Genomic DNA, 27,183 nt, shown 5'->3' with positions numbered 1-27,183 from the left:
TAGGGAACACATTCCAGTGTTTCACCACCCTCTTAGTGAAAAAGTTTTTCCTAATATCCAACCTAAACCTCCCCCACTGCAACTTGAGACCATTACTCCTTGTCCTGTCCTCTTCTACCACTGAGAATAGTCTAGAACCATCCTCTCTGGAACCACCTCTCAGGTAGTTGAAAGCAGCTATCAAATCCCCCCTCATTCTTCTCTTCCGCAGACTAAACAATCCCAGTTCCCTCAGCTTCTCCTCATAAGTCATGTGTTCCAGACCCCTAATCATTTTTATTGCCCTTCGCTGGACTCTCTCCAATTTATCCACATCCTTCTTGTAGCGTGAGGCCCAAAACTGGACACAGTACTCCAGATGAGGCCTCACCAATGTCGAATAGAGGGGAACGATCACGTCCCTTGATCTGCTCGCTATGCCCCTACTTATACATCCCAAAATGCCATTGGCCTTCTTGGCAACAAGGGCACACTGCTGACTCATATCCAGCTTCTCGTCCACTGTCACCCCTAGGTCCTTTTCCGCAGAACTGCTGCCTAGCCATTCGGTCCCTAGTCTATAGCTGTGCATTGGGTTCTTCCATCCTAAGTGCAGGACCCTGCACTTATCCTTATTGAACCTCATCAGATTTCTTTTGGCCCAATCCTCCAATTTGTCTAGGTCCCTCTGTATCCTATCCCTGCCCTCCAGCGTATCTACCACTCCTCCTAGTTTAGTATCATCCGCAAATTTGCTGAGAGTGCAATCCACACCATCCTCCAGATCATTTATGAAGATATTGAACAAAACCGGCCCCAGGACCGACCCCTGGGGCACTCCACATTGCTGTATGCAGACTGCAATCCAGTTAAAGTGGCCCTCTGCTGATTATAGTGAAGTTGTTCAAGTGGCTAATGACACTCAGCGTTGTTCCAGGATTTGAATGATACATTAGGATAAAGAGCCTGGTACCCAGTACTGCAGTGATAAGGGTTGTCTTTGCTTCATTACACCTGAAACCAAAAAGGAAATCTATCATTATTTATTTACCCTGGCCAGAGGTTTGCTGGGCAGCTGCTTAACAGCAGCTAATGCTTGAGAGGGTTTTTATTGTTGTTGAGACCTACAACAGTATTGGCTTATTTAAAATGTTTCTTTGCTTGAGTGAGGCTCATAACTCGGATCACTGACTTGTGGGAGAATCTTTACAGAGACACCATGTGTAAAGAAAATGTCAAACTTCCTATAATGGTTTATACAGCTCTACGAATCAATGTAATTGAATTTGGGAAGTTGGGTACATTTACCTGACTCTCCTCCTCCCCAGGCAGAGGGAGGAGACCATATGAAATTGCTTCTGTATTTCCAACTGAAAGCTCTGTATCTATGCTACATATAGTGGGCCCTTTTCAGGGTGCAGTTAGAACAATCTATTAAGTACATATGCTATCATGAGGACAATCTTTTTCAAACACCAGGACTTCTTTTGGATTCATTCCCCTCTTTCTTCCTCCCCTAGCCCCACCCTGAGTTTAAATGCAACATTTGACTGAACTCCACAGAAACAGATCCAGTGTCAAGAGATCTAGGTTTGCTTTTCTTTCTTTCTTCTTCTTCTTTGACATTGGCTGTTGATCAAGTAATCTATAAACGAGGGATATTTAAATACAGGAAAGGTTCAGTCCTCACTGTCTTCTTCGTCGTCGTCGTCTTTGCTGGGAGTGCATCTCTGGAAGCAATGCACCAGCGTCGCCAAGAGGAAGCTTGAGAGAATGGCAGCGATGGAGACCGCCACTCCAGAGAAGATGATGATCAACAGGTCCGTTAACGACAAACTAAATTTGCATTCACTGAAGCTGACCTCAGATAATTCGTCCAGAAAGATTCTTCTGTTTTGAACAGGCAGGGAACACTGGAGTTCACGTAGTCCTGCAAAGAAAAAAAATAAAAGAGGGAGGAGACGAGAAGCGCATTGGCCGACCGTTTACTTGGTTCAGGCTGGGACCCGGACAGCTGGGGAGATTTGTATGGGGATCACCTTTAGGTTTCTAGTTTGTATTCAGCAAGTCCAGGAAGGAAGTGACTAAAAGCTGATATCAACTGATGGCTGTTGTTACGCAGCCTGTGCAAAATAAGCTTTGGGAGTATCTGGACAAGTGTCCACATCCCAAAAATAGAACATTCGTGTTGACCTCAGCAAAGAAGGCAAGAATGGAATGGGCCATGGAGGTTGAGTTATGCACTCCTCTTTACCCCTTCAGGCCAGGCTTGAGACATATTAGTGAGTCAGAGTGGGAAAGCTTTCAACATGCATGTTCTGTAAATAACAACAGGACTTCAGTCTTCAGTACTGTCTGTTTTGGGTATGTTTCTTTGTGATACAATCACCTATACAAATAAAACACAGTCTTAAATGTAAGCCTCAAACTCTACATCATAGTATTATTTTCATATACCACCCTATAATTCCTGTGCATTCTCCTGTGGGACATTTTCCTCCTGTGTGCAGCAACAAAAACCAACCAAGAGGTTACTTTGGGTAAAATTCCCCTGTGCACAAAGGGTGAGCAATGGTATGCACCATCTAAATCCCAATTACACTTTATTTTTAGGGCTAAAGTGAGGTCTGAATAATGCATAGGTCTTGTGCGGCCCTTTGCATGAGGGTAAATTTCACCCTTTGTAATTATCTTGTTTGAAACAGATCATTGTTCCTTTAAGCCAAAGGACGTGCAGAAAGATGCACAGGGCTACTGCTCTTGGTACTGATGTTGTGAACTTTGCCCTCCCTACACCCCCGCTTCCTGTCGATAAAACTATAGTGATGTTTTTCCTTCTGATCAAGATAACAGATTGGGCTTAACTGATGCTTGATTAACTCTGTGATCTGCTTTCACCTTCTCCTTTACACTTTGTTATAAGATAGTATTCCTCCATGCATTATTGAGGAATGCCTAGAGCTGCCTAATAGTTTGCTTTCTTTATGATGAAATTAGGAAACCAAATTCAGAAATGACTATGAATATAGCTTGATAAAGACCGTGAGGACACCAGTAAAAGTAATCTCCTTGCAGAGCAAGAAGACTAGAGAGAGTATTTCTAATGATGCCAAGGAAGTGCTTTGATGGACTGATGGGTAAACTGAGTGAACTCTTCAGGGGTCGTTAGCATGATGGATCTACTTGGCTACTGAGGATAGGAATGCAAAGGGGAGATACGAGGAATGTGTATTAATGGCCAGGGAGCCCCTACTGGTCTATTTGACACATTCTTCCCTTTGTCTGCTGGTGAGCACAGAATAGCTGGAAAGGCACCTGGCCTCTCAGGTTTTGACTATGCATCATTGCGTGCTCACAGTTCAAGGTGTGTTTCTGGGGAAGTACTGCTCATTATTCTATGAACACAGTTCCCACTTCATTTCAATTACATGGACAGTTGTTACAACAGGACTACATGGGGTGTTTATGACTATCAGATTGGGACGGTTGAAGCTAGTGATCTAGATGTCACAGACAGTCGGGACTCAGCCTAGCTGTTACATGTTAGTTGCTCCATTTGGGATGTGGTTAGGTTGAAGTCCATCCTAGACTCATTGTTCCACTGTCTTTTTGACCCTATCATGTTACAACCCTGGTTTACCAAATTCTGGCTCCTAAGCCTCTCGGCACAACCCTGGCTAATCCTCCCACGGTTCTATGATCTTCACTGTGCCCCATGTTCCTCTCACCCACAGCACAATATGCAGCTGCCTGCCAGCTTCTCCAAAGCAAGTCAGCAAAAGAGGACACCAGTCTGCATGCTCAAGGCCAGGTGGCAGAGGAAGATACTGAGCGGTTTCCACCTGACGAATTGCTACCGGGAGCATGAGCTGCATGTTCTAAGCCTGGAGTGCAGTGGAAATGTGTGCCGGACAGCCATGCAAACTGGTTGGCTATGTGGACCTTTTGAAAGCATCCTGTCTGCATCACTAGCCAGCATCCTATGAAGCTGTGGAAGCCAAAGGTTTCAAATGTCCTCTGAGACCTTCAGCAAATTGGGGCTGCTCTGTATTTAAACAGGTTCATAAATGTTCTCTAGAACTTGTGCAGGCAGGGTGATGGATCGGCACACTCAGCTAGTGGGAGGAGGGTACAATTTAATTATAATGTCTGTGACTAGTAGGGGCAGCTGGAGGAGGTAGGAGAGAAGGAACTGCGTCTCCATAGCTTGCAGGGGTGTTTTCTGTACCCTCCAGGCACCTAGGCAGACCTTTCTAGTGCACAGCCTGTTCACTGGAGCTTTGCACTGGGTCTAGCTAGCATTTGCCTTTAATGATGCACTTGGGATAGACAGTCTAACCTAGTTATTTATTCAGTGGTAACAAGAAGGGCGAAAAGCAAAATAAGATAGGAACAGAAGCCCCTCCCATCCCAAGATCCCTGGGAAAGAAACCGGGGTGAAGAGAAAACGTGGAGGTCTTAGCCAGGGAAGCTAAGCCCTAGGACCTCTCTCTCTCTCTCAATTCTATCAGATGTTAAAGCCATGAACAGTTATAAAATAACCCATTGCCATTTACACACACAGCTAGTGATTTACATTCTTCTCACCAGATTGTCACAAGTAAGAATTTTAGTTGCACTCAGATGGATAAAATAATTACTACCAATAATATCGTGTATGTAAGCCTCATTTCCATGCAAGAGCCACTTAGTTCTCTGGGACAATGCAGCTAAAGAAGTCCACGATGAAGCACATGAGAGCTGGACACAAGGCATTCGTGGAGAAGGTCTGGCTATGGAATGAGCTACCAGTGGGGATTAGACTATGCCAAAATTTGGCCACATTTAGAACACGTGGTCCGACACAAGTTTTTGCTTAAGCTTTTCTAATGGAACTGGAAAGGTTTTTTCCTATATTGTGAATAAACAATGCACCTGTATACTCCAAACAGGCTTCCTAAAATCTGGGAAAGGAGAAGAGCAGAAGTCTGCTATATAACCTAATTTACCTATGTGAGGCTTAACTAACACAGGGCCAGATTTTCAAAAGTGCCCCCTGCCTAGAGGGTTCTGAGCATGACTGAAAATCAGACCCCAATTTTGGACGATGAACATTTGAAAATCTAGCCCTGAGCTGTTTCGAAAGTCTGCCAGTGAAGTCCAACCTAGAAAACCCTCAAATAGATTTAATGTTATGCAAGCATCTTAATATGTTTTATGAATATTAGTGTTGTGATTTTCAAAAGCATGTAAGTGATTTAGGACCACATTTCCCATTGACTTTCAAAGGGCCTTGTGCTCCTAAATTGCTTAAGAGCTTTTGAAAATCTAACCCTAAATTATTAAACTCCTTAATACCCTTGTGAGGCATGTATTATTCCCTTTTAATATATAGGGAAACGGAGGCACCAAGCTTTAAAGAGCACACCACCTCCAGTGCATCATGGTAGACAAGAAGTAGATGCCAGTGGCCCTGAACCCTGCAAAACTTTTGCACACATTTGCACCTAGAAATTAATTGTCCGCTGCTCAGGTAATTTGCAGAGAAGGCCTCATATGTTGTAAATTCAGTTTTATTCTCTCAGAAGCAAAAGGACCGCTTCTCTCCTTCTGCTTCTGAGAAATTTCTTTGCTGTTCGGTTGTATCCTGAAAAATGCTTCATGTCAGGCTGCTACAATCACATTTTGTAACATAAAAGGACCTGGCTGACCAACTGTGCTGGAAAATCAGACTTTCATCATCTGAACCTTTGAGAAAAATCCTGTCTTTTAAAATTTCTTGGCTGATGCGTCACACTGGGTCAAAAGAATCAAGTCACGAATCATAAGGTGATATGGCCAGGAAATAACAAAGGGAGAGAAAGAAACTTTCAGAAATGAAACGGGGTGTTGGAGAGTGCTGAAAGAGAACTTCTTTGAACAGCACTGCAAACTCATAATGGGTGCTGTAGCAAATCAGTGGCGAATCATTTGGAAGGCTAGGAGTTTGAGCCATTATGCATTTCATTGCAAATCGAAAGTCAGTCCTGATTCCATTAAATTATCCTGCCAAAATGGGACCATTTTCAGAGCAGAGCAGCATGTACGATCCCTAAACTGCGGCCCCATTCACACACTGGTTCTCTGAACCCTACCTGATCGAAACTCTTGGTTAGCCAAAAGTTGAGTACATTCCCCCAAGTTCTGAGGGAAGCTCTGGTTCCTGGCATGTGGCTGAATCACAATTCACTTTTTAATTTGAATTAATATTCACAGATATTCTTTTTCCATGATTCCCTCAGTTTTAACCATTCAGTCTCTGCATCCATTTATGAGGATGTCATCTTGCAGGGTGCTCAGTGCCCTCAATTTGCAGGACTGACCTTTACTCCTGGGCCTCTCTGCTGGGACTGCAGAGGGTTAAAGTAATGGAGAGCAGCAGGGTGGGAAGCATAGCTCCCCTTCTGCTGTTAAAATTAGCAGGAGCTCCCCAACTACTGCTCCCAGATACTGGAGTTACTTCTGAGTTATTGGCCTGAGACCATCAACTCATCACACACAGCCCATCAAAATTGTAAAAACGTATGGATACTTTTTACATAGACTAGAGTTGAAACAGGGACCAAGACAGCAAAGGCTACATAAGCAATTCCCCAGAGCCATCCAGTTTCCTTTTGATTTATTTAATACAATTTGTACACTAGAAATAATGAAATCTAGTTGCTCTTTGCTTCTCAAACACTAATTATATTTTAACGGTTAAAACACGTTGGAACATAATTAGGGAGCAGCCAGAAGCGAATCAGGGTAACATATTGCAAATTAGAATTAACAGGAAGATGTTTGCTATGGGGAGGAGATCAGCACCATGCTGTGACAGAAAAGTCTGCTCAAAGGGGACATAGGAAGGTTTCAGTTAAGTACAGCTGAGAAAATGGGGGAAGGGCGGAAGAGGGGAGAGAATCTGCAAATAGTCAAATGTGAAAGCGAATTTCAGTTTGAATATGGTTATGACCCTTTCTGAGCCTTTGGGCTTTACTAGTGTGAACACTCGTGAGCAGCCCATTGTTTAGCTCAAGTGCGTGAATATTCACTGAGGCTGAAACTTACCCCAAATTCAGAGGGCAAGTGTAACCCGTGCTTGCTTGGTGTGGTGCTCTGTCCCCCTCTAGTACACTTAGCCCTCTGGGAATTGGAGTCTGCTATAGCTGAAGCTAAGAGGCACATGGCTTTTAGCTCATGCAGTAGAGGCTCATACATAAGCTCTCGAGGTCCCAGGTTCAATCCCACCCGCTGATGATTGGGGTTTGTCGGTATTACACAAGGACCATGTCTATGCACCTCTTAAATTCCACTGGACTTAAATGCAATTTAAGTAACTGACGAGCTTTGTGCTGGGGCTCTGTACAGGGGTGAATTTCGTCCATGGAATACAATTCTGCACTGACTTACTGATATTATTAGTGGTATTCCAGAAGTGCCCAGAGGCCCCAAATCAGAATCAGGGTCTCAATGTGCTAGACATGGTACAAAAATGGAATAAAAGTCAAAGTCCCTGCCCCAAGGAGCATACAATCTAACATCTTTGCAGTCCCACTGAAGCCAGTGGTGAGAGTCAAGGCCAGATATGACCTCTTAGGTCAAAACTTGTTAAGAGTATGTTATTTTGAAATGTGTAAGCCTGCTTTTCCTGTTTTCATTTTATAGATACAGCCTTATCAAGAGCATTATCTCTGGTGCCATGAAATGAATGTTGTTGTAATTATAATTCTTAGCATATGCACACACCTAGGAAAATCATAAAGTTGGGATGCACAGCTAGGTGGTCAGATCCGATGTCCTAGTTTGGGCTGACTATCTATCAGCCTCCATAGCTGCAGTTAGCATGTGAATACCATTCAGAGAAACTAGTTCCAAACGGCTAAGTTTTCCCATACACAAAATTCAAGGCATGTATTTCTCAGCCTCGATTACAACAGTAGCTACTGGAGTCCATGAATATTGACTCCTGTTTGTTGCCAGCACGCCTTTCTGTTATGCCCTGACACAGACAACATTTATTTCAGACAAAGAACAAAAGAAAGAATGAAAGAAAGAACAGCACTAAAATCTCCAAGTAGAGACAGAACACAGTCCTGCCCTCTGGACTAAAATTCAAACCAGCAGCTATCCCATACAGTAGGCAAGGGAACTCCAATCCATTTAAGGGGACAGCATGCAGAAAACAGAGTGAAAGCTTTCCTTTCCAATTGTAGTAACACAGAGCAAACAGGCAAAAAAATAGGGGCCTGGAGATACAGTGTTATGGTAAGTGGTGCTATAAAAGAGGTTTCAGAGGGGCAGCCGTGTTAGTCTGTATCAGCAAAAAGAACGAGGAGTCCTTGTGGTACCTTAGTGTCATTATAGTGGGTATGGCAACACCCATTTTTTCATGTTCTCTGTGTATCTCTCTTCCTACTGTATTTTCCACTGCATGCATCTGATGAAGTGGATTTTAGCCCACGAAAGCTTATCCCTGTATAATAAAGAAAACTCCTATTTTCTGGTACATCTGAGTTGTAGTCAGCATAAGTCTAGAGGAGGGGTGCAGAAGGTGACTTTAAGCCACCCTTGTGCCCACTAATCCTGGGCTCCAGAGGGGGTACTGACCTGGTTCTCAATTTAGCTTAGAACAGCCTAATTTATACTGTTCTCGGAGGCGCTGTTCCAGCAACCAGAGATCAGCCTGGCATAAGTACATCCTGGTTGCTCCCCCTAACCTGGCATGTAGCAGTCTCTATACAGGGGGAATCCTTCACGGTCTGGATCCACCAGCATTAGGGCTGTGTTGTGTGCTGGAGTTAGGGTGACCAGATGTCCAGTTTTTATAGGGACAGTCCTGTTTTTGGAGGACTTTTTCTTATATAGGCGCCTATTACCCCCCACCCCCTGTCCCAATTTTTCACAGTTGCTATCTGGTCACCCTAGCTGGAGTGGCACAAAGCAGCCCCCATGCACAGGCGTATTGGAGCCAAGATATACACTGTATTTTCTTGAGAGAAAAAGAAATTGAGAGAAACAGGAGAAAGAAACATTGTTCCTAGGTGCATCACCTCCTGGAGCCTGGGAATAACTCAGCATGGTGGTGCATCTCGTATCTACAAGGCAGATTTTCTTTGTGTGGTACCGGGAAAGATTGGGGCCCAACCCTGCACAACTGATGTCAATAGTAGTTTTACTGTTGACTTCAGTGGGAGTAGGACTGAGATCACAGGGAATATGTCAGCTCTGTTCCTTAACCCATGTGACATTCCCTGTCTTCACCTTACATCAGGATGTAAAGCATCCAAATCAAAGAGAGTTTGTATCGTACTGAGCCCGGGGGGAATATTTCCTGCTGTGTGTGAACTAGAGTGTGCTGCAGTGATGGAAAGCCTGATTATAAAATGAAACACACACACACACACACAAAGTGCTCCTCTTTGTGTAGCTGTGGGTCCTGGAATCTAGGTCAAACTCTCAAACAAACCAGATTAGATTGGAATTTTCTACTTGTTTTATTCTCACACACTCCAACATCTAATTTAGCCCGGAGTTTTCACAGAGTTCTTAGTCATGGAAACTAATAGATGCCACGGGCAAAGCTCGACCTGAGACAAAAGAGGTCTTGCTAGCTCCCAGCTGTGGCTCACCCGCACTGTGTATGTGCCTTCCTCTGGGTGAGACCAGGAGGGGGGAAAAAACAGGCTGCTAAAGCTCTTTTGGGAATAACCTAACGTGACTGCATTAGTCATTGGGAGCTGGAGTCGGTGGGGTTGGGAGAGAGAGAAACCATGTATTGTTCCATTCAAATTGGTGAATTAACTTTGTGAGGCTGTTCCAAAGCCCATTAAAGTACGGGAGTTTTCCTGTTGACTTCAAGAGGATCAGGTCCTTCATTTCTAACAGGAGTGATAATAATAGCAACATCTCCAGTTGCGCAGCGTGCTTCTCCTCCCCAAGGGATGCGTGGAGTCCAAGATAATGCAGTACACCAGTGGGTTTTCAACATTTTCATTTGCGAGCCCCTAAAAAATTTTGAATGGAGGTGCAGACGCCTTTGGAAATCTTGTACATAGTGGGTCTGCGGACCACAGGTTGAAAACTACTCCAATACAAATTGCATCATATCTATTGATTGCTGATTGGAAGTTCTATATACCTGGGCAACACATGATGAATTTAGTAAGATGCGGGGACCATAACAATTCCTTTCTTGCCTTTCATAGCTTGGTGTCACACCCTTCACGCGATTTAAATGTGAGTCGTCTTCATCATCATGAAACTTGAGTCCACTATACCGGAAGGACAGATGTTCTGCGTTCCAGAAGAGGCCCTATCTCCCATCTAGCATCAGATCCACGTGGTGGATCTTAAATCCACTGGTCTGTCTCCTCTCTACATGGAACTCCCTCCCACAAGTGATCCTGGGGGTTCTGTGAAGGAAGGAAGGGCAAGACAGCCTGCTGCAAAGTGGTCAGCATTAATAACAATGGTTATTTCCCGGCAGGGAGGCTGCTGCACAGAGTGGCTTCCCCACCTAGTCCGTATCCTCTCCACCCGCCTGGGCCAGAGGGACAGAAGAATGATGACATTTAAGCTCCGCTCCTCATCTTCTGACCGATGTATTGTCCATTTGTCTATGATTTATTGCTTCTTTCTTCCTCTCTGCAGTGAAAATCAGCAGGGATGATTTAACCCTTACCGATCTATTATACCATGATAACAGAGAAACACTGAGATACTTTCCAGCAATGGGTCGCACAGGTATTAACACCTACTAAGCCACTCGAGCAAAAGCATAAATACAAGACCAGGACACTTTGCAGTGCTTATTTTCAACAGCTTGTTACTGCAGCCCCTGGGATTCGCACACATTTAAGTGACAAAAGGATTGTCTAAAAAAAGTTCCAAATCCTTATGCACCCCACACCTTTTATTTAATCATCATGTTTAAAATTTGTTTAACAACAGAGCCCAGAGCTCCAATCAGGATTGGGGACACACCACGCAAACATGTCTGAAGATACAGTCACCATTCTGAAGGCCTAAAAAATTAACTCAGTGGGAATTTCAGCACATTGGCTGGAATGCAAGCACAGAGCGAAAGGAAGGAAAGAGAAGCCGTGCACCACCAGGTAGGGCTGGCTGTGCCTGGCCCTACATGGGTGTGCAAAGGAGGTGGGGGGCGACAGCATGAGGAGCTATTTGTTTGTGCCCCCGATGAATTCCCCCTGAGTGCAGCAGCCTCCCACAATAGTCACCTCCACCAGCTCTGTGCTTCTCCCATCTCCCTGCATGTGAAGCATGGTGTGGGCGGGCTCAAAGAGAGACGGGCGTGGTCAGTATAGGCCTGAGCCCCTGTGATTCTTCACTCCTGTTGCAATGGTTGAAGACAGGGGTCATTACAACAGGGATCCAAGTTAGGGCTTCCCCGGCCTATATCAGATGCTTCACCCTCTGAATGTGGACGGTGGCAAGCTGACTCCCTTCTGTACCTGTGCCTGTGTAGGCACCAGGACAAATCTGCCCTGAGGACTCTCCTAGGTTCCCCAAAGTGATTGGGGAAGGGTTGCCTCCTGAAACAGCCAGTAGAGTCACTCAGGTCAAAGGCTGGTGCTGCGGTCATGCTTTCTAGGAGGCACTGGAGAGGCTATTGGTATGGTGTGTCTGCACACCGTCCCCACCACGGCATATGACTTAGAGCCACAGTTCAAGCCCAAACACCTCGACTGCACTGTTTCCTATGCGTGATTCCTGGTGCAACAGAGAGGTCTGAACATAGGACATTAGATAACAGAAGATCAAGACATGCACAGCTCGCATTACTTATGTGCTTGCATAATATGAAGCTTCAGTTTTACATGCGGATCGTTTAGACTAGGTCTTTCCATCACCAGATCTTCTGGTGAGTAGGATCTTCTCTGGTGAGTAATAAAAATCCTTTTGAGTCTCCTAACAAATTGTAACAACCTTGCTAGAAGACAAACTGTACAGAAGTGGGCAAAATGTGTGCAGAGATGCTCAACAGAGCATCATTTGTGCTCCGGAGCCCTAGGGAACTTGCCCCACTGCAATGTCTAAAACCTGACCAAGAACAGGTCCCATTTATGTTTTCCTGCTTGACACGAATAGTAAGCCCATAGTCAGGTACATCAATAGACTACACAGTCACCAATCTCAGATGCTGACCTGTCCAAGATTTTAGTGATTTTATTAGTGCAGCACTAGATTTTGGTCCAAGAACAGGCACCCAAGTTATCCAGCCCCTTGAAGATAAAACCTCAGTTAATGGGCAAAAATGGAAAAGCCTAGCAGTTGAACAGTTTCTTTCTATAAGTCCACAGTCCCTTAAAGAAAAGTTCTATAGGATGTAATAGAAATGTTACCTTTTCTAGAGGTTTTTGAACCATCCTATTCAGTTTAATAGAGAATTCTACCCTGGCTACACAATTCTATAAGGTAAGGTCCCCCCGAGCCATTGGCTCATGTGACAAAGGCACACCAGTTTTCATGGCCAGTGGCACACATGGGAGGGTTGTGGCCAGCACTATGTCCAATCGCACTGGAGATGGGGATCCAGTGGGAAAATGAGTGAGATCTGAACTGGCAACTTTCAGGATTGTGATCAAGATCCTGAACACCCAGCCACCTCCTACACAAGTCCATAAAATGGTTAAAATTACTGGAGAGAAGATCTCATTCACTGTTAATTTCTATAGTTTTGAGAGTAACTTCTATAGAACACTGTTGATTTCACCCCTTTTAAAATTCTACCAGGCTTTCCCATAAAAGGTGTCTCATGGGGGCTGTGGAAGTTTGAAGTTGAAAAATTAGCTGGAGCTAATAAAGATGACCGTTATATAAATCAACTTGCTCCCACCCAGTGTTCAGAAGAGCCGCTTCTTCATACCACACACAAATCTGTAAATTAAATAAGTGTTATAAATATGTCACGTACGTTATTTTGGTCAGGGTCATCCTTTATCTTTTAAACTCCAGCTGTCCCAAGGACAAGGTCGTACGTTCTGTATCTTTCTGGTGTTTCATTTGCAGAGACAGATGTATTCATGTTGCAAGCAGTCTATTGTTTCTCATTCTTGTTATTATGGGAACCCCAGGCAGAGATCAGGCACTAGGCAGTAGCTGGGCATTGCACTCGGGCCTTTATGTACACATGACAACAAGGTTGGGGTCTGTGTCTTAAAGAGCTGACAGTGTAAATAAAGTGGGAAGCTTGGGACTGATGGAACTCTAGAACCATATTTTGAAAGGAGGTGTGTTCCGAGGCACGTCAGGATATATGTACTGTTTCTTTAAATAGCAGAAAGTGAGGAAGGATAGTGCTGAGGGAAGGGTCTAGGCCAGGGATCGGCAACCTTTCAGAAGTGGTGTGCCGAGTCTTCATTTATTCACTCTAATTTAAGGTTTCGCGTGCCAGTCATACATTTTAACGTTTTTAGAAGGGCTCTTTCTATAAGTCTATAATATATAACTAAAGTATTGTTGTAAGTAAAGTAAATAAGGTTTAAAATGTTTAAGAAGCTTCATTTAAAATTAAATTAAAATGCAGAGCCCCCCGGACTGGTGGCCAGGTGAGTGCCCCTGAAAATCAGCTCGCGTGCCATAGGTTGCCTACCCCTGGTCTAGGCAGAAGCTGTACTTATTTTAATAAAGTTCCTTGTTCAGTGTTCAAAGAATGGGACTCAGGGATGCTTTACTATTGTCACACGACAGCGGGGGAAGTGTTAAGGAGTCTTGCTGGTTGTTTTGCCTCCAATGGGGTAACGCCCTGACAATCTGCTCACTGCAGCTAATTCCTACCTAAATGTGGAGGGGGGCAGGAGGACTATGCATCTGCTTAAGTGCTTTGAAAATGGATACAATCTGGAAAATGGATCTATATCCCCCCATATTTTGGGAGGGATGAAAAATGGAAGAAAGTCTCAGCAAAATATTGTTTCTCTTTTTTAAAAACAGCTCCAGTAGAATATTGTGCCACCCAAAGAGATGTGACCCTGCCGTCCTACCCGATCCTAACAGCACACAAAACACCCAGATACATGTAAGCTGTGTAGAAAATCTGCAACACTCGATATCCATGATTCAATCATGTTTGTCACTGGGGCTGGTTAGCCAAACAAGTTTCTAGCTACACACCAATTGGCCCACTGATTGCTTTGAAATCACCTGCTCTGGGATCTGAGGTGAATATTTCCCCAGACATCTGCAACGAGTGATGTTATATTGTACGCAAAAAGAAAAGGCGTACTTGTGGCACCTTAGAGACTAACCAATTTATATGAGCATAAGCTTTCATGAGCTACAGCTCAGCTCACGAAAGCTTATGCTCAAATAAATTGGTTAGTCTCTAAGGTGCCACAAATACTCCTTTTCTTTTCGCGAATACAGACTAACACGGCTGCTACTCTGAAACCTGTTATATTGTACGGTAACTTCTGATTTGGATTTATGTTCCTCTGGCTCAAGATAAGCAGCAAATAGCACAACTGGCCTCAGGTTAACTTGACTCTGCTTTAAAGGACCTTCCGAGTACATGCTGTGTCCTTGGTTATTCCTAATACTTAGGATGTTATGGGAAGTATTTGTATGAGTTATACCTTTTATAAGGAATATTTTGAAACCCATTAGTATTGCAATACCATTGCTTTAGTCTGTTTTCCCTTTTGGGCTGGGATTGCCTCTTTTCTTTATACAGCACCCTACACAAATCCCAATTGGGCCCTTTGGGTGCTACCATAATATAAATATTTACTACTTCTTCTACTAATAATTATAACTCCCTAATACAAGAAACTTTCTGTTGCCTTAGTTAATATTACATGTAAACTATCCATTAAATAATTGATAAATTTGTAAAAACCAACCTATGTCAGCAGGCAATTAGCCAGCAGAAAGAGGGACTACAATTATTGCTTACTGTAAATATTTTCCTCAACTCTATTTTAATCTGCATGAGTGAGTTACTGAAGATTATTGCAAGAGCATTTGAATATTCCATAGCAGCTTTTCTAGAAAAAAAGTAAAATTGATATTTGCCATTTTGGGTAAAATTGTAGCTGTTCGCTGATGTTACTGAGGTTACAAAGCCTTGAAATGTTTAAATGTGGCATTTTATTCCTTATATTGTATTTTGCCTCTAGTTACATATCCCTTTCTTCTACTTTAACACTGTCACTAATGTCTTAGCTGTATTAATAAGCACTGAGAGAGACTTCTGCTCTGAAGAGATTTGAACTGCCACTCAGCTCCTGCCTACGGCTACTAAAAAAGAAAGGCAAAAAAAATTCAAAGCTGGGCGTCTAAGGTTAGGCACCTAATTCCACGTTTAGGGACCTATAAATAGCGTACTTTTTTTAAAGGAGGTGAGTGCCCACAATTCCCACTGACTTCAGTTTACCTTCAGCTAGAGCTGGCTGCTCATCACCTTTGAAAATTGGACTATTTTTTTTGGATCCTAAATGTAGATTTAGCCCGAAACTTTTGGCCAGAGTGAATTTGCAAAATAGGAATGACCATTATTCTCCTGAAAATCCTCAGAAATGAGGAACACAACAAAAGAAGCCAGTGACAGATCATTTAACTGCAACTGAGCAGAATTCAGTGTATAGATAAAAACCAGTGCACGGCGCTTGTGGAGGAAACTTATTTCTGTTAGGGGATTCTGCATGAATAGACTAAAAGCTGCTGAATGTGAGATGTCTCGGAACTTTTAATTCCATTCCTGGCCTTGGATATTACGTACTAATTTATTGATGTGTTAGTATATGCATTGATACCCGATGAAACACTGTGCTATGGAAATGGACTGTAGTCTCCTGCCTTTTCGGTGGAAGCTTGATCTAATTCTATAATAGCACGCAGTGTAAAGGCAGCCTTGTGTGTACAGCAGATAAATAGGTACAGGTGCTACTGGCAGGAAGATACGAGTGACAAAAAATTCAGTAGTTTCACTGACTTTCCACCTGGCTAAAAATTTAAATAAAACTTTACATATAGGGCACCTTTTGAAATTAACATTTACCATTTTCATCGAGTCCATTGGGGCTACGGATGTCAATGTGGCCAGGATTTGGCTGCTGGCAGCAAGAACCTACATCAGGAGTGCAGATAAACTGAAGCATACTGTTTTAGGTTACATACCATGACTTGGTCATCTCTTGACTCTCATCCATTGTAACCTTTCCCTCTGATCTCTCCCCACCCCATTCTACAAAAAACCCACCGTTACTAAAGTTATTCTTTTCCATTGCTCCAACCACATTGCTCCACCCCTGGAATCTCACGTTGGTTTCCTGTTACTACATTCAATTCAACCTCCGCTTCCTCACTCCGGAAAACTTGCCCATAATCTCATCTCCACCTACTGTGTATCACGGCTCTCATTTTCTCCTACTCCCTTGTTCCTTCTTAGCCTTCTTCCCAGTTCTGTTGCACAGCTCATCTCTAAGCGGTCTATATTGGGGCAGTAGCTGACGACAAAACTGCTCATGGCAGTACCACAGCAGGGTGTACGTCAGCTGCGATACGAAGCCAATGCCCTTTGGCTCTCCTCAGGTCATACGTGACTCCTGTGCACACAACGGAGCAACAGCTGATCAAAAGAATGCCTGGCAAACAAGAGAATGACATGGCTCAGGCCAGGGCCTTTCCTTTGTATTTTCACGTGCGATTTCCTGCCACCAGTGGGGTCCCTTCCAACAATTTTCAAAGGGAACCAGAGAGCTATGATTCCATTGTTACTTCAGCACAGGAGATGTGGCTGTGTCTCTACTAGGCTTAGATGGGCAATCTCCCTCTGTTGCTCTCCCACTGAGGAGACCATTGATAGAAGCACAAGTGTAGACGGCATTGTCATTTAAACCACCGTGTCATCTAACCACGTTCAAAGCAGTGGTAAATAGTGCAACAATGAAAAGCAGTTCCCTATCTGCACTAGGGCTCCCTCTGTTGGCACCGTTGATTTCCTACATTTATAACCACTGAAAATCGGTTAGCGAGTCTGTGAGTGGCCAACACAGTAGACGTCTTACCCCAGAAAAGGAAGTGGTGAATCACAGGGATTATACCAGACCATATTGTTTTGATAGTAGCCATTCACAGTCTCTACCTTCTGCTTAAATTGGTGCAAATCTTTCACATAGTTCCACAGCTGCAGCATTTTAGCAAATAAGACCATAAAGCCTTTTGTTCCCATAAAGTGTAGGAGGGACTTTAAGTGGGATACGCATTAAATAGCAACAGGATGAGAATGCCCGTACTATTGACGCTAGTTTTAGTGGCACAGTGGCTGCTCTTTGCAAGACCAATGCAGCTCACCAGCTTCCTCACCCTTCCTGAAAAGGCTTTTTCCTAAGACGCTGAAAGGAAAAAAAAAAAAAAAAAAGAGGGCAAGATGACAGAAAGGAGACACCACAGTCACACTTCAAGGACTATTTAAACTCTAATTAAAAGTCATGTTAAAAATGCATTAGCCATTAGTAAACAAGGTCACGCTCACGGCTACCCAAGGCATGTCCATGCAAGGTATAAAATAGCAATAGAGACCGCTACAAAGCACTTAATTAAATATGGGCACTCCAGGCTACTTGAATTCCCTTCAGGACTTGCATTTCATCGGAACCCACCTTTTGCATGCAAGTGGGGAGACTCAATGGGGTCCTTTTACAGCCTTTAATTTTTCTTCCAAGCTGTGTGCCCAAAAGGCTTTATGGGTTTAAATGATGAAATGGCAGAGTTAGGCCCCAATCCTGCAGTTCACGGAACATCTGCAAGCAGCAAATTGCCGCATCAGGGCTTGCAGTAGTAAATAATACATTGGAAGAGTGAAATTAAGAAGTTTAGGTCTTTTCAGCTGAGACCAGACCTGAGAGAGAGAACAGATGAAGTCTGGAGATATAGGAAGGTTTTTACCGATAGCAGGAACAGCAGGGTTGCATTTTCATGGCATTGCTAGCTCTACATGAAGCAGCAAATACCTTAAATCTCATGAGACTGTGGACGAAATCCTGGCCTTACAGAAGTCAAGGGCAAAATTTGCTTTGACTTCAGTTGGGTCAAGATTTCATCCAATAGTTCCAAGATCTCCCTAGACCAGCCCTGCATACCCAACAGACTTGGGTGATTTGAATAGGCCTCTGAAAGTTATTCACACCAACCCTCCAAATGCCCTGCATTCGTTCTTGCTTTTTTAATAGCACATTTCTTACCCTACTTCTAAAAGGTTCCTTAAAGGAGCCTATGTGAGTTCCTTCCCTTTTAAAGTTTCCACTCCGGTGAATCTGGACCTTGTCAATCAAACCCAGCAAGCAAAAACTGAAATGTGTTATGGAGTCAATAGAATGAAGCCGAGGGAATGCCATAATGGTATAGGCCTCAAATGTGCACTTCCCTTGACTCCCTCAGACAACAGGGTCAAATCCTGGCAAAGCCAGCTCAGCCCTTGATCCAAATGAGACCTTTAATGAAAGAGACCCTGTCTTCTCTGCATAGACTCTACAGATCTGATGGAAGATATCTTAAGAGCAGATATTTGCCCTGGTTTTCTCCCTCACTATTCTTAGCATTCTGTGCACCCGTCATCTACCTGGTTGCTGCAATGCAATGGTGCCACATGTATGTACAATGAAATTCACCCTCCGTGCAGAGAGCCTGCACGAGATTTATACATCAGGTTGAATGTCCGCCATAGTTTGGACAGCACTTTTTGGATCCTTTCAGATAAAAGCAGCTATACAATCAAAATATTATTACACTGACCTTCATTTCTTCTGACAGCTTGATGCATTGCACAAGTTCAGCCTTCACTAAAGCTGGAACCATTTAGATGGGTAAAAATTGCCCTTTGTTCTGGATTGTGATAAAAATTCAACATTGTACATTTAAAAGAAAGAAAGTACTTGCCTTCCATAAAACTGGTAAAGTGATCAGCAGCCATTTGTTTTGAGCATAGAACATTTTATACAGCTCCTGTCACAAGCCTGCCTGTAATTGAGGGTGCAAGAAGAAGCACTTTTTGCTGAGTAATGCTTTATTTAGAAAGAAAGGTTGGGTGCATAAAACTGAGATCTGTAAAAGGAATCAAATGGCAGATGTTTGTGCGACACAACAGAGCCAGATAGGCAGGAGCAGCATAACTGGGAAGAGACTTTCTGGTCAAACCGTCAAAGACAGAGCAGCAGAAAAAGTAACTTTAGAGGCCTTTTCCCGTCATTGCCCTGCTAATTAGAAATCAGACACAACGGATGCAGGTTTTGCAAAATGTCAGGGGTTGAACTGTGGTTCATATCCAGGCCACCGATTTACCCAAATATTTGGAGTGTAGGGGGAAGAAGGATGTTTCGGATGAATTGTTCTGGGGTTTGGCCCTTATCTGCTGCAGCAGAATGGAATTTCTATTCAGATGGGCTACACTGCAGGGTGGTTTGAATTTTTTTCAAACCTCGTCAACCAGGGGTTGAACTTCATCAGCTGGGTGTCTATTTTGCTATGTTCAAACCCAAGGCACTTTTTGGATCAGGATCCCATTTTAAGGAAATGCCCAAATTTCAGGGATGGGGTAGTTGGTGGACTTGATACACAGTTCCAGTTTGTGTCATTCTCTGCTGTACTGGAGAGGCAGGGCACATTAAACTGCATTTTCAACAGTCTCTTTTTAAGCTCACGATCAAGAGTAATTTACAGCGTCTGACTGTATCCTGAAGTTTCTCTCCCCCAGCCACTTAGTTTCTGTTTCTTTCCACCTGTCTCTGATCCTTACAGGGGCCATATTTCACAGCAGTATCCGAAAGCTGCAGTCCTGGGCCCCAGTTCAGTTCCCTAGTGCAGGTTAGGGATTCCCCTACGGTTGTAATAGCAGCCACAGAATAGCAGGAGTGTACCTCTTCTGACATGCTTTCTCCTACTCCAATCCACCCTTATGCCCTGAACCAGCTTTGAGCCTGCCAAGGATGTCCACTGAAATGGATGGGGCATTATAGCTGGTGCAAATAGGCACAGGGCACTGATGAATCAGTCCCTCCCCCCCTTAAATTTCCACCTATATTTCAGGAGGGGATGTTTTCCTTTTCTTTTCTTTTTAAACAGGAACTCAGTATTGGTGAATGAAAGGCACATGAGATTCCCAGGCTCAATAATTTTACAGCTCGGTCCCTTGACAATCTGTGTTGTTAATGCCGCCATATACCTAAACGATTTCAAGTGGAGATAGTCACCAGCCAGTTCCCCACATCTCAGCTTTCCCCATTAACATGTGCTGTGATATTCAAGCACTGGAATTGCTCTAAATATGGAAAAGGAAAAGTGTGGTGCTGAATTCAGACCTTTATCTTGAAACCTGCACAATTTGTCCCTGTCTTTCCTTTCTAAACTGTTTCCCGGCATAATGCTGGCTGCCCTACTTATCTTGATGTGCTGACAGCAAGAACACACGCCTCTGTGACTCCAGACTTGCAGCAGCACATCAGGGAATTCAGTTCGTCTGACTGCCAAATGTCCAGGTGGATTGCTGTTTGCATAGACACTGACTCTCTGGATGCTCCAGGGCTGGAGCATCCACGGAAAAAAATGATTGGGTGCCTAGCACCCACAGGCAGCCAGCTTCTCCCCTCCCCCACGGCGCCTCCCTTCCACCGGTGGCCCCACCGATCAACTCTTCCCCAGCCCTCCCAGCACCTCCTGCCCCTCAGGATCAGCTGTTTAGTGGCATGCAAGAGGTGCTGGTGGGTAGAGGGAGAAGCGGGGACAGGGCGCACTCGGGGGAGAAGGCGGAACTGGGCAGGAAGAGGTGGGGTCTTGGGGGAAGGGGTGGGACCTGGAGCAGACTGGGGGGAGGGGGCCCAATGATTTTAAAGTATAGTAAAGAAAATCTTGCCCTTTGTGGCTTGGTTTTGCCCTCACCTCCTTGAGTAATACTTTCCTACGTTTAATGAAATAGACAGCCTGTACTTTTAACAGCAGTAACTTCGATGAGGCAATGTGAACTAGGGCTCCAACCCCTTCTGAATGTATGTACTTAAATTCACTCATGTGAACTGTCCCAGTGAAGTCAATGGCACTGCCCTGTCAGGCAAGCTAAGCAGCTGTTCACAGGATTGGGGTATAGGGACAGGGAGACCATTTCAGATAAAATAAGAACCTGCCCAAACCTTTGCCCCAAAGTCAAATAAAAGTAAATCTTCTGAAAGCTTGAAAAAGTTTAGTGAATTTTTTTCGGTAAGTTGGTGAGCTCCTCTGCTCTGTTGATTCATGAATCATGGAATCATAGAAATGTAGGACTGGAAGGGACCTTGAGAAGTTATTAAGTCCCGCTCCCTGTGCTCAGGCAGGACCAAGTAAACCTAGACCATCCCTGACAGGTGTTTGACCAACCTGTTCTTAAAAACTTCCAGTGATGGGTAGTCCACCAGCTTCCTCGGAAGCCTATTCCAGCGCTTAACTGCCCTTATAATTAGAAAGTTTTTCCTAATATCTAACCTAAAACTCCCTTGCTGTAGATTAAGTCCATTACTTCTTGTCCTACTTTCAGCAGATTTGGAGAACAATCGATCACTGTCCTCTTTATAACAGCCCTTAACATATTTGAAGACTGTTATCAGGTCCCCCTCAGTTGTCTTTTCTCAAGACTAAATGTGCCTTTCCTCATAGGACAGATTTTCTAAACCTTTTATCATTTTTGTTGAAGAGAGTCCAGAGAAGAGTGATTTGTCCTCATTTCCTAAAGTGTGGTGCCCAGAATTGGACACAGTACTCCAGCTGAGGCCTCACCAGCGCCAAGAAGAGTGAGACAATTACTTCCTGGATCTTACATACAGCACTCATGTTAATACGCCCCAGAATGGTATTAGCCTTTTTCGCATTTGCATAACATTGTTAACTCGTATTCTATTTGTGGTCCAAAACCTTACCAAAATCAAGATATATCACATCTCCAGCTTCTCCCTTATCCACTAGGTCAGTAACCCTATTGAAGAAGGAAATTAGTTTGATTTGGCATGATTTGTTCTTAACAAATCCATGCTGGCTATTCTCTTACAACCCTATTATTCTCTAGGAGCTTACAAATTGATTGTTTAATCATTTGTTCCAGTATCTTCCACATATTGACATTAAACTGGCTGGTCTATAATTCCCCGGGTCTCCTTGTTCTCCTTTTTTAAAGATAGATACTATGTTTGTCCCTTTTCCAGTCCTCTGGGACCTCACCCATAGTCCCTGAGTTCTCAAAGATAGTTGCTAATGGTTTCAAGCTTGCTTCAGCTAGTTCCTGAAGAACCCTACGATGAATTTCATCAGTCTTTGCTGACTCGAATACATCTAACTTAGGGCATGGCCACACTTGCCGATGTAGAGAGCTGTGAGCTAAACCAGCCCTCAGAGAGCGCAGCAGGGAAAGCGCTGCAGTGTGTTCGCACTGTCAGATTCAAGCCCACTGGCGTGGCCGCGTTAGCAGCTCTTGCAACACCACAGAGAGCAGTGCATTGTGGTAGCATTCAAGTGGCTGCAACGTGCTTTTCAAATGTCGGGGGGGAGAGGGGGGAGTGTGACAGGGAGTGTGCTGTGTGTGGGGAGAGAGAGTTGGTTTTGGGGGGACTGAGAGTGTGTCAGCAGGCTGTCTTGTAAGTTCAGACAGCAGCAGACCCCCCCTCCCTCTCTTTTACGCACTCACAGCAAGCAGCAGTCCACAGGAATGGTTGCTTTGTCCCGGAGCAGATAAGCAGCCGGCTGTCAGAAACGGAGCTTTGAAAGGGCCTATCCGCATTGCTACAGCCGAGTTCAAAACAATGACAAGCACGGCCACTTGACTTAAGGGGATTATGGGACGTTTCCAGAGGCCGATCACAGGGCAGTAATGCAACACCTCGTTCACACTGACACCCGGGCATTTCAGCCGGGGCGCAGCAAGCGTTATGCTTCTCGTGGAGGTGGATTACCAGGAGCGCTCCAGCTGCAGAGTCCAGGAGCTATAAGTGCCTTGCCAGTGTGAACGGGTCGGGAGTTAGGGCGCCCGGGGCTGCTTTAATGCTCTCTAACTTGCAAGGGTAGCCAAGCCCTTATTCTTTAATCTGTTCTTTCCCTATTTTGGCTTTGTTCCTTCCCCCTTGTTGTTAATATTAATTATGTTAAGAATCTGGTCACAATTTACCATTTTAGTGAAAATTGAAGCAAAATAGGCATTAATACCTCAGCCCTCTTGATGTCATTAGCTTTTCTTCCCCATTAAGTAGAGGACCTATACTTTCCTTTGTCTTTCTCTTGCTCCTAATGTGTTTACAGAACCTCTTCTTAGTGTCTTTTATGTCCCTTATGTCTCACTTTGTGCCTTAGCCTTTCTAATTTTGTCCCTACACGCTTGTGCTGTTCTTTTGTACTCCTCCCTAGCAATTTGTCCATGTTTCCACTTTTTGTAGAATTCCTTCTTGATTTATAGGCCATTAAAGATGGAGCCATATTCTTTTACTATTCTTCCTATCTTTCCTTCACATTGGAATAGTTGGCAGTTTTGCCTTTAATATCAACTCCTTGAGAGACTGCCAGGTCTCCTGAAGTCTATTTTCCCTTAGATTTTCTTCCCAGGGGAATCTTACCTCGCAGTTCTCTTAGTTTGTTAAAGTCTTCTTTTCCGACGTCCATTATCCTTATTCTGATGATTTTACTCCTTCCTTTCCTTAGAATAATGAAATCTATCATTTCATGATCACTGTCACCCAAAATTCCTTCCACCTTCAGATTCGCTACCAAGTCCTCCCTGCTGGTCAGAATCAAGTCTAAAATGGCTGCCCCTTGGTTACTTCCTCCACTTTCTGAAACAAAAAAAAACTGTCCCCAACACATTCCAACATCTTACTGGAAATTGTATTTTACTGTATTACTTTTCCAACAGATGACTGGATAGCTAAAGTCCCACATTACTTCCAAGTCTTGTGTTTTGGATATATCTGTTATTTGTTCTAGAAATGCCTCATCCACCTCCTCTTCCTGATTTGGCAGTCTAGAGTAGACCCCTATCATGATGTTACCCCTGTTATTTACCTCTTTTATCTTTACCCAGAGACTTCCAAGTGGTTTTCCTCTCACCTCCTTCTGGAGCTCAGAATAAATATATAAATATTCTTGGGTTTATCTAGGGTTGAAAATGGCTGAAACAAAACATGGTGACAAAGTGTTTCTAGCCTCACTGACCCCAGGAAGCATGGGGAATCCTGTAAGAAAACTTGATCTCTGGGATTTCTAGGCCAAAGAAACACAGGTAAACTTAGGAACAGGCATAAGAGCAATGGGAAGGTGAAAGTGGAGTGGTGGAAGGTATGCTGGGAAGGGAGGCAGATTGGGGAAGGGAGGGTCATATTATTTGAATATTTTTAAGGTGGAACAGATCGGGTTGGGTTGGGGGGATGATGGAAATGAGGGATAATGCTGGCTCAGATAAGGAGGTAGGGGGGAAACTGATCACAACGTATGCTCAGTTAAAGGTTAAAGCAAAAGAAAATGTAAATGTCATTCAGACAAGGAGTTGGGGGAAATGGGTGAAGGTTCTGTTGGGACACAGAGGGGCAGATGGATGAAGGTTTGGCTTGGATCCGGGGAAGAGATGGGTCAGGGTTTGGCTCAGATACTGCCGGAGAGGTGGGCCAACACTCAGCTCAGAGACAGACTAAAGGTGGCCCAGGCATCGTGGGGGACGTAGGTCAAGACTCAGCTCATGCCTGGCACGGGTGGGGAGATCAACCCTTTGTCTCCCCAAATCACTTCATTCATCTCTAATAGGAACAAAAAGAAAAGGAAAGCTCATGCTCAAATAAATTGGTTAGTCTCTAAGGTGCCACAAGTACTCCTTTTCTTTTTGCAAAGACAGACTAACACGGCTGTTACTCTGAAATCTAATAGGAACTGATTCCATGACATCCTTGAGCAGCTAGGGCACACAAGATTAATGTATCAAAAATGCCACCCAAGGTCACGAGCACAGGGAGAGCTCACATACATGATGACAGCCTCTCTGGTGACAAAGAGGAGGGAAAAAGCTTCTGAAATCATTTTCTTGGCTCACTCTGTGTTTTCCTCCCTCTGCCTCTGACACTCCATGAAATACACAGAGATGCTCTTTACAGAATGGATTCTCCCTCTTTCTCCACCTCCTCCCATTCTCCCTGGCTTTCAAGCCTCAGCCTTTTATCATCCCGCCCCCCTTCCCAGTCAAACACAGTCCTGCTCAGAAGCAGACTAGGCAGCAGTGACCTCATTAGGGGTGCTACTTTGTGGACCCTCAGTCACACTGTTAGCGCCTATGCTCCTAGCAGTTTGTCTTTCACGTGCATCTTGGGGGCTCAGTGGCATGAGTATATGACCCGGTGCTTGTTGGGAACCATGAACTGTGGTTGATCTCCAGCTAAGGCTGGTAAGATTAAGAGGAGCTTTGGGCAGGGAGAGTCTGGATTCCTGCACATGGCTGCTTTAATATTATTTCAATACACATCTGAAAAATAACCAGCCAAAACCCCAGAACCAAGTGCTTTGCCATTTGAAGTGGTCCAGATCCAAACCCGGATGCCGTTCCAAATTTTGTAGCTTGAGCTCTCATGTAAATTGGCTTCCAAAATTAAAAGCTATGTTATTTGTATGAAAACCAGCAACAACCAAGCTGGAACTGGAGATCCCAATGCAGGCAATCAAAAGCAACTAATTCCAGGAAAGGGTCAACAACCACAGTGTATAAAATGGGATGCAGGGACTGAATTATCCTATGCTGCTTCATAGAAAATCTAGGCAGGGTAAAATAAGGTTCCCCCATGTGCTGGCACACATATTCAGCCATTCAAAGGGCTTATTAAGGGAAATCTATTTATTTACTTAATAGAAACCAAAGCCTGGAAGAGAATCAGTGCTGGGTTACCCTATTTGAAAAGGCTCCTTCTCAACCTGGATAGGTTTAGTCTCAGGACCAAAATATCCCATTTACTGGGAGGGGATGTTGTTACTAAAGGAAACCAGCTTCATTTTAAGGGACTCACTGGTTCAAATGTGTAATTGTGGTAGGACCAGAATTCACAGGTTGGATCACTGCAGGCAATACACCCAGATGGACAAGCTGACCAAGCACACACACACACACACACACACACACACACACACACACACACACACACACACACTAGCTGCCTTGCAAGTCATTTAGCTTTACCTTTCTGAAGCTTGGATGCATTCTCTTGTATCCAGCTGAAGAGGTTGGCAAAGTCACAGTCACAGACCCATGGGTTGCCCTCTAGACGTATAGTCCGAAGGGATGGAAGTGCTTCCAGGGCAGCCACGTTGAGGCTCTGCAAGTTATTGTCATTCAGTTCTAACACTTGGAGCTGTTCCAGGTTCTCAAAAGCAGCCTCGTCCACATCCACTAGGTTATTGTTCCCAAGGCTTAATTTTATCAGCTTCTCTGCCGACTTGAAGATCCCAGCATCAAGCTGCGTTAAATTATTGTAGCTTAGGTCTAAAAACACCAGTTTGGTGGAACTGCTGAAAGTTCCCTCTTCTAAGGAGGTGATTGAGTTATTCCTGAAGTCCAAGTAGACTAGATCTCCATAAAATATAAAGAAATCAGCTGGTATGGCCTGAATGTTGTTGTCAGCTATGAGAAGTTTCCGTACATCCAGTGGAAACAGATTAGGAACACTGGGGAGTCCTTGATCCCTGCAGTCTATAGTGTGGGAGTCCATACAGCTACAGAGAGCAGGGCAAAGATGCCCCAAGGGTAAGAAGAGCAGGCAGAAACAGAGAGAAAGTAGAAGGCAGAGGGGAAAGCATGGCCACATCGTCAAGGATTTGAAAGCTATGATGAGCAACGCTGCTAGGAGAAAGACATTTTGCTCAGCTGGGTAGCAATGCCTGGTGGTTTTTGTGTGTGTGTGTGTGCGTGTGTGTGTGTATCCAAGAGATCACATATCATCACAGATCAGATAGCAGCCGACTAGGGAGGAGGGGGAGAGAGAGTGTGTGTGATTGAGGGAGAGAGGGAGGGAAGCAAATGTGAGGATTTACACTATCAGGGATTTAGAATGCTGTAGAGTGTAGGGAAGAGAGAGATGACTGAGCGGATGGATGAGCTTTGAAGGACTCCCCTGTTTTTGCAGGTTAAAGGAAGCAGGGAGCCTGTCTGTGTATTTGCTGCTTATTCCAGCAAAAGGGAAATCAGACCTTCTCCTGTGACTCTGTGAG

General features: G+C 44.2%; 1 protein-coding gene across 1 annotated transcript; it reads right to left on the bottom strand.

The window, feature by feature from the left end:
- Positions 1–712: 712 nt before the first annotated feature.
- On the bottom strand, positions 713–26,780 carry LRRC38 (leucine rich repeat containing 38). Its single transcript, XM_073317168.1, has 2 exons — positions 26,156–26,780; positions 713–1,909 (listed from the first exon to the last, which is right to left on the bottom strand). Exons 1-2 carry the CDS (start codon positions 26,778–26,780, stop codon positions 1,659–1,661), a joined length of 876 nt encoding a protein of 291 aa, XP_073173269.1. The 3' UTR covers positions 713–1,658.
- Positions 26,781–27,183: the final 403 nt, after the last annotated feature.

This window comes from Lepidochelys kempii, chromosome 18 (genome assembly GCF_965140265.1).
Source record: "Lepidochelys kempii isolate rLepKem1 chromosome 18, rLepKem1.hap2, whole genome shotgun sequence".
NCBI classification, from domain to species: domain Eukaryota; kingdom Metazoa; phylum Chordata; order Testudines; family Cheloniidae; genus Lepidochelys; species Lepidochelys kempii.
The sequence above is the reverse complement of the archived record's forward strand: the minus strand, read 5'-3'. Positions and strand labels throughout refer to the sequence as shown.